At 45.9% G+C, this 12,592-nt stretch overlaps 1 protein-coding gene across 1 annotated transcript in view; it reads right to left on the bottom strand.

Annotated features, from left to right (window-relative positions):
• Positions 1 to 3,845, bottom strand: part of LOC144118641 (uncharacterized) — a 59,162-nt gene extending 55,317 nt beyond the window's left edge. Inside the window, exon 1 of the mRNA XM_077651518.1 lies at positions 3,768 to 3,845. Coding sequence (XP_077507644.1) covers positions 3,768 to 3,826 — 59 coding nt within the window. The 5' untranslated portion in view covers positions 3,827 to 3,845. The remainder of the gene's footprint in view (positions 1 to 3,767) is intronic.
• Positions 3,846 to 12,592: the final 8,747 nt, after the last annotated feature.

The raw sequence follows: 12,592 nt of genomic DNA, 5'->3' as shown, positions 1-12,592 counted from the left end.
CTCCGACAGATCCATGCTTCGCCTTACCCCAGTCAATTGGGAATTCTAACCGCGGTTATGCTTAACAGCGGTTATCCAGATTAACTACGGCTATCGCCAATCAGCGGCCGCTTGGGTGCAACGAATGAAGTGATGCGGTGATCGATAGAGTGAACCTGCCTTTGCAAATATTTTACAACCCAGTATTCAACACCTCCCTCGAGCCGTCCGCGCCATGCCAACAGCTATACGCCGGAGCCCTGGCGCCGGCATCACAAGACCGTGCTAAAATTTCTTGTTCTTGTAACTAAGGTGGAATAAAGGAGTGTGAAGAATTAATAAGTATTGAGGTTCGCGAACCTGCACCGAGTTGGGGGTAGGAATAAATACTGTGAAACAAGCTAATTTCCGTTCACAGCCCCGTAGCTGTTGCCGCCGGTGCAGCGCGGCTGACACGATCTGTACGCCAGCATCTTTCTTTTAAGCTTTCTTTTAAGTAGAAACAACAGATGTGTTAGTCAGGCAGTGCTATGAGTAGGCCATTTATTGTAGCATTGGGTAATTAAAAATCGCAGTCCTCTATGGCCTCTATCTGAAACAAATTAAGCCCAGCGATGACCTCGGAGCAGCGCACTGCCAGGGCGCCGTCGTCCGCCCCGCGCGTAGGCGGCACCATTGGGGTAAGCTCGCGGTATACAATGCGGCGAACTTTGCGAACTTGCCTACTTTGTAGATGCGGCAGGGATTGGACCTTTTTCGACCTTCAGGCGAATGCGTAGATTTAGCACCGCTGGATAGTGCTGCAGTACGCTGTTGCTGCGCCGTCGGACAGTACTCGAAGGCTGCATAAAAGCGCCTTAGGATGCCACTCTACGCTGCCTATTTTAATGTGCTGCTGTTGAAACAAGATTTTGCGCGAAATATATGCGTTGTTGACGGGGGCCAGCTCGTGCCCTTCTTGCACTCTGACGCTGACGGGCACTTTACGTCCACAGACGCCACCATCTCGTTGGTTAAGGACGCAAAACCGAGGTCGCCCAGCTCCTTTCGCGACAACCTTGGTTAGCGGTGTAGCCGGGGTTTAATTGATCCTCCGCGTGAAGAGCCATGATCACAGTTAGTGAAAACTGCGGTTAAGCGTGCCCGTGTGACAAGGGATGGTCTTGTGAATTGAGCGCTCGGAAACCGATAAAAAGCCGAGGCCACTTCCGTTTACACACCGATAGCTTCAGCCATACGTGGCGCAAGTCGTCAGGATCATTAGATGCGTCGTATGGAATGATCAGCGTGACTGCAGACGGCCGAGGTCGCCAGTTTGTTTACCCAGCGAGTGTGTTTCGCGACACCGCCTCCAGGGGATGGGCGCATGGGCAGTCGCGTCGTGAAAAAAGCCGGTTTCAACAAAGTAAGCGTGAACCTTCTCGCACCGTGTCCTCTATTCTCCACCTGGCTCAGGTGGATTGTTGTCGCCACAGATCACGCTGCGCTAAGACGAAGCCTCTTGTGCGAGATACTGCCGCTTAAGTTGCTCCCTTCTTTATGCACGACATTGCTCTCAGACAATGTGGCCCGTCGACCATCATTACTCCCCTGGGCAAGACGTTTGCAGGTCATTTATACATAATATCTTAACTATTAGCCATAAAGACCATCGACAACATCATGTCATCCACAAACAAATGACCTATGGGAATGGGTAGAGAAAACATTGGAGGGCATGATTTCGGCATACATAGGCGTTGCGCTTAAAATGTGGGACGAGGTCCTGCCGTAGGCCACCTTGGCATAAAATACCGCGATGCTAGAATCTATCGAATTTACTCTGTTCTGTGCTGGGAGGTCCGCATGATTTGGACGCGATGCTCCCATGCGGACAAGCACATCAGTTAGCCAGCTTGCGCATTAGGGAGCAGCAATCCGCCGATGGGTGCCCAATAAACTTGAGTACAAAAGAACGCACTACAAACTGGGCAACCAGATATGTGTGTGGAATTCCTTGTGCCGCAAGGGTCTTCGTGAAAAGCTTTTTCATCTCTGTTTTGAACCGTACCAAGCCCTGGGCTGCATCGGCAGCGTGAACTACGAAGTCATTTCAGACGGAACTGTGACCATCGGCAATCAGCGAGGGCGGCCTGAAATTTATCAAGTGGAGCCTTTAAAGCCAAATTTTTCGCCTGAGTGAGCGCTACTCACGCTGTGTTTTGGAATCCTATCACATTCCCACTAGTGCGGACTTGACTTTTTCTGCCTGCCTAGTAGCGCGGAATGCATACTTCAGCGCACACCTATTTTCATGGGTTTTTTCGTAATTTCCTCTACATGGTTCATTTCGCCCCGCGGCCTCTGCGCTTAGCCGGAACGACGACGAAGGAGCCATTGGCGCGTAAGGAGCGCTTGGGCTATACCTGGCTCGGTGATTAAAAACCGACCTCCTTCTTGGGTTCTCCCCTAGGTCTGCCTGCACCGTTCCTTCGGTTGTGACCACGTCCACAAACTTGTGTAACAGTGACCCTAACATGTTTCGTCTAGTATCCGCATCAATGGCTGCAGGGCTAAAAGCCAGGAAGAAAGATTTACCCCACATCATATAGACTATCAACGAAAACAAATCATGCGCTGGCACTTAAATTGATTTTCTTCCTTGAGTGCAAGGCACAAAACACACATATAACGTGCTTTGGAATAACACTTATAAGAGAAAGCTGTTGTTGATAAGCTCATTTCACTTCTTTATCTAATTTCTCACTTCAGAATTATCCATGATGATCACTTGCGATCGTCAATAAAAGAATAAACAGTAGTTCCTCACATCCTAAAAAGAGACAGAAATATTTGCACTAAATTCACATCGGAACTAGTGGCCTGTCACTTTCTGTGTATCCAGCCTATATGGCAACGTAAAAAAAATATTACTCTAGTCACCCTGTTTTCATGCAGAGGTAACACAGTGCGGTTACACATAGAGGACGTATCACGTAAAATAATATTTAAGTGCATTTAAAGCATACAAGTGCATTAAATGTTAAAACATAATTTCTGTGCCCCACATAGCCATTATCAGACACCTACTTTGCTCCTGTATAAATATTATCAACACAATCTAAAGCTTTCTTGGTTTGGATCTGTCAGAAACGAATTACCAGGAAAGAAGTTTAATGCAGAACTGAATACGATGTTTTTCTGTGCGTGCAAGCCAAGCTAAACACTGAAACAAAACGCTATCACCGGCTTTTCCCTGGCAACTAGGCATGAGGGCCTCCGTTGCAGTGCCCACTGAATAGTTTTAGAAAAGCATCATTTCAGCTACCGCAAAAGAAAGGTAGCAATAATGACACGAACTCTGTTTTTCAAAATTATTGCGCATGTCTTCGCTTTTGCTAATAATACGTGACCTCAGGTCTGCTGTTTTCATGATACAGAGCACTACACTCGAGATAAAGGGTTCGAAAAGAAGATAGCTTATGTGAGAAAATTTCCGAGAGCAACTTTAAAGATTGTGAAACAGTATGCACAGTAGAAAATCAATTGTGTAGGGCAATGTGAGCGAGAACAGCCCTTCCATCAAAATTTGGTGGCTCTTTGCAGAAAATGCAATATAAGCATGTCGCAGGTAAAAAGAGTGTGGCTGATTCGCGGCCGCCACTACCTTAGTTGCGATGCAGAGTACTTCCTGGGGAGCAGGAGAACAAATAGGCGCAAATGCGCTTAATTTGAAAGTACATGCAACGTCAATCAACACGAATATCTTTAGTATAATGAAAATTAGTGCCCCAAAGCATGTTACTCACGCAGAATCGAATTGTTTCACGAACACGAGTCCTAAGATGAATATGGCAGAGAATCTCATTCTGTATGTGTGAGGTACAAATTCTGCAAATTATCTGCCAACCGCTATATATATAGGCGGCTCTGGTATGTTGCTGGACGTGTTGTTTCGAAAAAAAATGTTTAGGAATTTGAACTGCTCACCTTTTTTTCTGCTAATGCCATCTCACCAAACGTTGAAAATGATACTTAGGCACCATCAGAAATCCTCACTACACAATAAAATGTCACTAAGAAATTCCACTTAAATGACTTTAAGAAGACGAATTGTTGACCTTCTTTAAGAATGGGTCAGATGTCGCGTATCCCGAGAAGAAGGTTATATATTCTGCTAGGAGACATTGTTCGTAAATTTTATGTGGAAGCGCTAAAAAGCACGCTTCCAATTTTGACTCCAATGGCAATGGCAAGAGCTGAAGGTGTAATGTCCGCTAGAGAATATTTTAGCAAAGTGCAATGTAAAGTCAAAGCAGTAAATAACAAAGTAGACGTCAGTCAATGAGCTCAGCCTGATGACTTCCTGTGAGGTCGCGCGCTTAGGACTCATGGAATGCATTAGAAACATAACTCGTTCTGGTCGGCCTACGATTACAACGATTTCGGTACGCGAAAAATCTATTTTGCATCCTAAAGCACAAGAACAAGCGTTCTGCTTCAGCCTGGGCATGTATATTTTGAAAATGCGCAATAAAATGCTAAGAGTTTTGAAATAAACCTGTCGCCCTGGCCCATGGGAACAGCTCAAAAAGGGGCTCATATAAACGCCATCCAAAGGGCACCTGGTCGAAGACATCTCGGACGATGTCAAGGTACCTTGCACGCTGCGAGAACTCTTATGTTTACTGTAATGTGATCATATGCGAAAAAATGCCTTAAATTCTTTCACCCCGAAGTATAAGTTTTCTTAAAAAAATAATGTATGCTTCATCGCTTCTGTCGTAAGTTTCATGAGTAAAAGTGGAACCCACACGTATATTACAAGATTATTCTTAACATTAAATATTTATTTGTGAGATGTTTTCATTACAGATTACCTTATGAACAAAGTATCTGGAGTTTGCCGGATAGTGTGCATATGAAGTTGACAAACTTTTTGCCAGCCAAACAAATAGAGTGTTTTATGCCAGCCTCAATCCAGGTAATTTTAAACTATGGATTATCATAAATGACAGCCAACAGGATTTGGTCAAAGCTAAAGTTAGAAATTTGATAACGGTCTTCATTAAGGTTTATGGCATTAGTTCACTGAACTGCACCTGAACGCTATCTTTATTCAAAGTCGGAAAAAATAGCATTAGCGTTTAAAAGCATCAATAGTTCTGGCAAAAGCGGAGTCCACTTTGCCTTTAAGACGTATGTTTCATGCTCTATCGAACAGCAAGGTTTCTTCATTGGAGCGAAGAGAATATTAACGGACACTATGCATCGGTTTCTTTACTCCGTGCAAGTTTGCAGAATATTCTTCAGGACATCAAGTTTAGGAATCAGCGGTGGTAAACACTTTGTCCAAATCGCGAAGTCAGTCTCATGTAAATAATTTCCGTATAGGGTGCCCTAAATGTTTTCATCTTGAGCACTTTTTTAATAAAATGTTTTTTGCACTTATTGGAGCTGTAGTGCAATAAGGTATTTGTCTGGGCTAGTCGGTACGTGGTTCAAACTAAAGGCACAGCGCACGAAGGACGGAAGTAAGAAAGAGACAAACACAGCGCTGAGTTACGACTAAAAGGCTCTACTGCTCGCACGCAATAAATAGGCGAAAGGGAGCACAGTCAACAGATAGAACAGCATCAGTGATGATTGTCAAAAAAACACACAACAACAAAAGCACTCAATCGCACCCCGTAATTACCGAAGTTAACTGTTAGGATAGTCAATTTCTTTTTGTGTTAGCGTGATGGAAGGTTAGCTGACGCAATTGTCAGGTCTCCGGGAAATTAAAAGAGATTCCACGTTTTCCCGCGTACGTTGGTCCTTATGTTAAGGCAGTTTTGTAGTACGGATGAAAAAGGGGTACATTTACAAGAAAGCCAATGTATAACCAAGTTACTTTTGGGGGGTGGTTTTAGGGAGCGTTTATTCTCACTTAAGCGATCATTGAGGCAACGCCCCGTTTGACCAATATAAAAACGCCCACAAAGAAAAGCTCTATCTTATACACAACATTTTTGCGGCACTGCGCATAGGCTGATTCGTGATTTTTTTCACATTCGGCAGGTGGAGGTCTTTCGCGGTTGACGGTTTTACACAAGCGTTGCAGTTTGTTTGGGATAGAAAAGATGACTCTGACACCTGCTTTTCCTCCAATGCTTTTCCGGCTATGTGATACCTTGAGCACATAAGGTATCGCCGTGAAGTTTCAGTTTTCTGCATCCAGAGAACTCGTTGTTTTTGTCCTGAAATCGGCGAGAATCTTCTCCGCTACAGTGCCGCCGGATGTGGTCTGGAAAGCCGGCCTTTTTCAGACTCATGATCTGGATTCTGAAGCGAGATTGCATTTGATGGGAACATGACCTGGAAATGGCGTTTTTGAGGGTGGCTGTCACGACGCCTCGTTTTACTATTTTTTAACGAGATGATGAGTATGATAAAAAACCTTTTTGTGCTCGGCGTGTGTAGCACCAGCATACCAATTCGTCGCACATCTTTATCTGCAGGTCCAGGAAGCGAATGCCGTCATGATCCGGAACTTCCATCGTCACTTGAAATGGTTTTCGATTAGACCTGAACAATGTGAGGGTATCACTGGCTTGATTTGCAACGCTGTGGCGACATCTTAATCTAGAAATCACCACAAAGTCATCAACATATCAGAACACACGTACCATTGAAGATCCAAGTAAGGGTTTGTGCAAATTCTGGTCGATGGAAGCTAGTAGACAGTCACTGAGGAACGGAGCGAGGCCCGAGCCTATACAGACGCCCTTCTTCTGGATAGTGTGGCTGCCGTTGAAGACACGACCGTTGAGCGCAGATATAGATCAAGCAGATAAAGGAGGCTGGCAACGTCAATTACGCAGTGGGTTTGGAATTTGGTGGCACCGCACAGGTGAATCGCTCGTCCCACGGCAATGTGCACCTCGTCTTAAGGGAGGGAATAGAACATATCCTGGATGTCGACAGGGCGCTGGGATTTTTTAAAGGCTTCTCCTGAAAAATTCAGACACAGCTGCTCGGCGGCGCACAAGGAAGGGGTCTTTCATAGTTCCGAAAACAAAACAGTTTTGAAGGTAGGCCCCGAGTGCAAGTGGCCAGGTGCGCTTTCGGTTACTATGACCTGGAAAGGACATTCCTTCTAGTGGGTTTTGGCTGAGGAGGAGCAGAAGCATAAGTGAATTTTTTTCTCTTAAAGAACTTCCCTCCGAATAAGACAAAAAAGGAAGCACTGCTCAGATGTGAAAGGCTTGGCTCGGACAAGCTGGCAACCATCGTAAACAAAAGCACCGGCTTGAGCTTGCAATGCTTCTTCTCAGCCAAAACCCACAAGAAGGATTTTCTTTTCCGGGCCATTGCAACTGAAAAGGGCACCTGGCAACTTGCCGTCGGGCCCTGCCTGCCTTCAAAACTGTTTTTCGGAACTATCTATCAAAGACCCCTTCCTTGTGCACTACCCAGCAGCTGAATTTTTTCAGGAGAAGCTTTTAAAGAATGTCAGTGCCTTGTGCGTTGACATCAACGATATGTTCTTTTCCCTCCCTCAAGACGCTGTGCACATAGCCGTGGGTAGAGCGATTGACTTGTACGGTGCCATCAAATTCCAAAACCACTGCGGAATTGACGTTGCCAGCCTCCTTGATCTACAAGATCCATATCTGCGCTCGATGGTCATGTCTTCAATGGCAACTACTTTATCAAGAAGGAGAGCCTCTGTATAGGCTCGGGCATCGCTCCGTTACTCAGTAGCTGTCTACTCGCTTCCTTGGACCAGAATTTGCCCAAAGCCTTACTTGGATGTGCAGGGGTATGTGTGTTCCGATACGTGGATGACATTGTGGTGATATTTAGGTTAAGAAGTGGCCACAGCTTTGCAAATCAAGGGAGTGATATCCCGACATTGTTCAGGTCCAATCTAAAACCATTTCAACGAACGATGAAAGTTCGGGATCATGACGTCATTCGCTTTATGGACCTACAGATAATGATGTGCGACGAAGGGTTATGCTGGCGATATGCACCTCGAGCACAAAAAGGGCTTTTATCATACTCATCCTCTCATTCAAAAAGAGTAAAACAAGGCGCCGTTACAGCCACCCCAAAAATGCCGCTTCCAAGTCATGTTCCCATCAAATGCAATCCAGCTTCAGAAGCCAGATCATGAGGCTTGAAAAGGCCGGCTTTCCACATCACATCCTGCGAACTGTAGAGGAGAAGATTCTTGCCGAATTCAGGACAAAAACAACAAGTTCCTTTGTTGCACGAAAACGAAACTTCGCGGTGATACCTTATGTGCACAAGGTGTCACATAGCCTGAAAAGATTTGCAGGAACAGCCGGTGTCAGAGTCATCTTTTCTTCCCTATACAAACTGCAGCGCTTGCGTAAAACCGTCAACCGTGAAGGACCTCCACCTGCCGAATGAGAAAAAATCACGAATCACCCTTTGTGCAGTGCCGCAAAAATGTTGTGTATAAGATAAAGCTATCCTGTGGGCTTTTTTATATTGATCAAACAGGGCGTTGCCTCAATGATCGTTAAGTGAGCATAAACCCTCTCTAAAACCGCCCCCCCCCCCCCAAAAAAGCAATTTGGTTATACATTGGCTTTCCTTTAAATGCACTCCTTTTTTCAGCGGTACTACAAAACTGTATAAACATAAGTACCAACGTACGCGGGAGATCGTGGAAGCTATTTTAATTCACCGGGTACTTGACAATTGCATCAGCAAACCTTCCATAGTGCTAACGCCAAAACAAATTGACTATCTTAATAGTTAAGTTCTCTAAGTGTAGGATGCGATTTTGTGCTTTTGTTGTTGTGGTTTTTTGACAATCATCACTGATGCTGTTCTATCTGTTGATTGCGCTCCTTTTCGCCTATTTATTGCGTGCGAGCAATAAAACCATTAAGTCGGTAGTCAGCGCTGTATTTGTATCTTTCTTACTTCCGTCCTTCGTACTCTGTGCCTTCATTTTGGAGCTGTAGCTCGGTGTGCGATATATTCTTCCGTATAAAGCAGGGATAATTAACATTTTTTCTGCTTAACTATATGCTGCGAAAAACGATGGAGCTACGATCTGGTTTGGCAGGAATGGTTCCTGACGCCAGTCTGCGCACAACTAATATGAAATTAATTTTTTTCATTACTACAGATAGTTGGTTTTAAGAAGTCGTTAAAAGTCATTTTTAGCCCCGCCGCGGTGGCTCAGTGGTTAGGGCGCTCGACTACTGATCCGGAGTTCCCGGGTTCGAACCCGACCGCGGCGACCGCGTTTTTATGGAGGAAAAACGCTAAGGCGCCCGTGTGCTGTGCGATGTCAGTGCACGTTAAAGATCCCCAGGTGGTCGAAATTATTCCGGAGCCCTCCACTACGGCACCTATTCTTCCTTTCTTCTTTCACTCCCTCCTTTATCCCTTCCCTTACGGCGCGGTTCAGGTGTCCAAAGATATATGAGACAGATACTGCGCCATTTCCTTTCCCCAAAAAACCAATTATTATTATTATTATGACACCCCTCATTAAAACCTACAGACCGGGAACAAGCATCTGCACTAATTGGAAGCTGCGAGAAAGAGCGCTCTACATTTGGTTCATTTGCTCTATTATAAAAAAAACCCTTCTGTGTCGCGCAGAAACAAATCCATGAATGTCCTGGAGAACTGGTCCTGGAGAAAGGAAGTGCCTTCTAGAGTTCCTTGTATCAGCTGGCGTCTTCCTTAAAGAAGGAGCCCAAATCTGAAGATTATGGCTTTGTGAATAGCATTTTTTGGAAATGTAAAAGATTGCGAAGAGAATACAAAGAGAGAATACAGTTGTTAAGATCCGGAATCAGCTTTTCGATTCCGTGGGCTCAGATGTTTCCCTCTTACGTGTAAACTATATCACGACTCTTCTTTGGAACTCACCATTGGCGAACGGTTTTCGAGCAAGATGTCTCTTGAGCTGAACGAACGAGTGAAAATCACTGGGTGCCTAGTCCGGGTTATGCGGGGCATGTTCAAAAACCAACTTGATTCTTCCTTGCGCTGCATTTCACTAGAATCTGTGCGCAGCATGCCCCCGTGCTTACGCCCATGCCGTGCGCGGTGCGGTCCCTGGCGCAGCAATGAAGCAGAGACATGCCACATGTCAGCAGTTCCTTTTGTTGTCTTTACAATCACTGCCGCATCTGGAAGAAGGCTTCTGAGTAAGCAGAAGTTAATTATTGCACCTTTACATGAAGTTTGAGTACACAGAACATGCTTTATTGTCAGCAGCCTAGGAATTCTATCTTCGATATTGGAAGGAGCTCATCAGTGACTACAGACGGTCTCCCGCTCATTTTTTTGTTATGATTATCGTCTAGCTCTGCGTTTTAATAATTGATTGACGGCTCCATATTCTGTCGATTCTTAACATGGCCATAAACAGCAAAGGTGGGACTGTGAATGGTCGCTGCTGGTCCACCTCTTGAGGGCATGGAGAAGGCACATCGCGGACTGCACTCCGCAATTGGCGGGAGTCAGGATCAGCGCAGACATTTGTGAAATGTGCTGCTTTGCCGCTCTCTTGTGGAAGACAGTAATCTGGAAGGGAGAGGGAAGTTTAAGGTTTAAAGTGCTCTCAGCTCTTAGCTAGCTTTGAAACTTACCCGATGGCACGCGATGTATTCTCACTTTCCGGACAGGCCGTATGATCTTTGGGTTCAGTTTAGTGTACAGGGGTAACAACGGTGAGAAAGCAAAATAAAAATATCCTCAAAGCACATATAAAATAATACTTTACTGATACTCAGTAAGGATTTTAGGGATATTCTTCCGGTGTGCGGGCACGAGTGTAAGCTTTTTGACATCAACCGCAGCGACAATTCCCTCCGGCCTGCTCGGCCCGATTGCTCTCTGTTCTGTTCCCTTTTCCTCGACCGAGCTGCGAGAGAACATCAGGACCGCCCTGCCCTGCGTGGTACCATCAGTTTCATCGTTTTATTGGACATCATTCTTCGAACTGTATTCCCCAGCTATGGATCCGGGCAATATGAAGAGTATTTAACGAGCTGCCGGTCTGGTACCAGAAGACAGCCCCCCTCTTGAGAGATACCAGAGACTCCCGACTGCTAAGAAGCTCTCTTTACTGAGAAGTACTTTCAATTGCCCTATTTGTACATTATGTAAATAGTCTTTGTATAAAGTTTTCCTAGTTTTCTTCCTCCGATCGTCCTCGTCTCTTCTCCGACCCAGTCACGCTACCTGAATCCCAACAACTGGTGGCAGCGGTGGGATGCTGCTACCTGAATCCCAACAACTGGATGGCAGCTGTGGGACGTCCACGTGAAGGTACCGGCTCCAACGGACCTCGGCAGCTACAGGACTGAGGGGCGTCAGCTATACTTTGGCGGGGTGAGTGCCCAATGTTTTCCGTTCATTTCACCAGGCCGTACTAGCACAGGCAGAAGCTAGGTGCGGATTCCTGTTGTCTGAAAAATTGATTTAGAGAAACTGTTTTGTCCACTTCAAGCTAGGGCTTTTGATTAGTGGGCTTGCTGACGCATGGTGGAACTCACGATGGAGAAGTTAAAAGTGCAGGAGCTGCTCGAAGTTTGACAGGAGCAAGGGATTTTGCTACGTTCTGCGAAAAAAATGGAATTCTCGAGGTTATGCGGCAGGAGGAAGTAACTACTGAGGAGGTCGACGAGGCTTGAGAAACGATTGTTGGACACAACGAAGAGCAGAAAAGACGGGAGTTGTGCGAGCAGAAAGACAAAGAAGAGCTCCAGTTGGCCCAAGAAAGACGGGAGTTGTGCGAGCAGAAAGAAAAAGAAGAGCTTCGATTGGCTCAAGAAAGACAGGTGTTGTTCGAGCAGAAACAAAAAGAAGAGCTTAGATTGGCTCAAGAAAGACGGGCGTTGTTTGAGCAGAAAGAAAAAGAAGAGCTTCGGTTGGCTCAAGAGAGACGGGAGGTCCGTGAGGCACACGAAAAATCGAGGGAACATGCCCGAAAAATGAAGAAGCTTGAAATCGCGTCGAACTGAGGGAACATGGCGCGTCTTAGCCGGGTAGCTTCGGTAGAGGAGCAAGGGAGGCAAAGATTGCAGCATCTCGTCTCACCATACCGCGTGGGAGGCGATATTGCACTTTTTTTGGAAAATTCCAAACGCGCATGAGGGAAGGTGCACATCGACAAGAGCGCTTGGTCGGAAAAGTTACTTCCCCTCCTTCCGTGCGAGGCGGCCGAAGTGGTGGCTCGCCTCTCACGGGAAGAGAGTGATGACTACGAGAAGGTTAAGAGCGCACTGCTTAGGAAGTACCGGCTTTCTGCTGAAGCCTTTAGGCAGCGATTCAGGCAGGCAAAGAAAGGCGGAGAGTCGCATACTGACTTCGCGTACCGGCTTAAAGTCAGCCTAAACGAGTGGCTTAATACCGCTGAGGTGCATGGATGTCCTGACAAGGTACTGGAGTCCATCGCACTAGAGCAGTACTATAGAGCGATTCCAGAAGATCTGAGGATATGGCTGCAAGATAGGCTAACAGATATAGACCTAGACAAAGCGGCACAGCTCGCAGACGAGTATTACGTTCCCTGAAACCTCCAAAGCAAGGCAGGATACGATAGCAGGTTAGGAAAGAGAGAAACCTATTTAAAGAGAATCCCCGA

The sequence above is a fragment of the Amblyomma americanum genome, chromosome 2 (assembly GCF_052857255.1).
Source record: "Amblyomma americanum isolate KBUSLIRL-KWMA chromosome 2, ASM5285725v1, whole genome shotgun sequence".
Classification (NCBI taxonomy): domain Eukaryota; kingdom Metazoa; phylum Arthropoda; class Arachnida; order Ixodida; family Ixodidae; genus Amblyomma; species Amblyomma americanum.
This window is presented reverse-complemented; position numbering and strand designations above follow the sequence as displayed.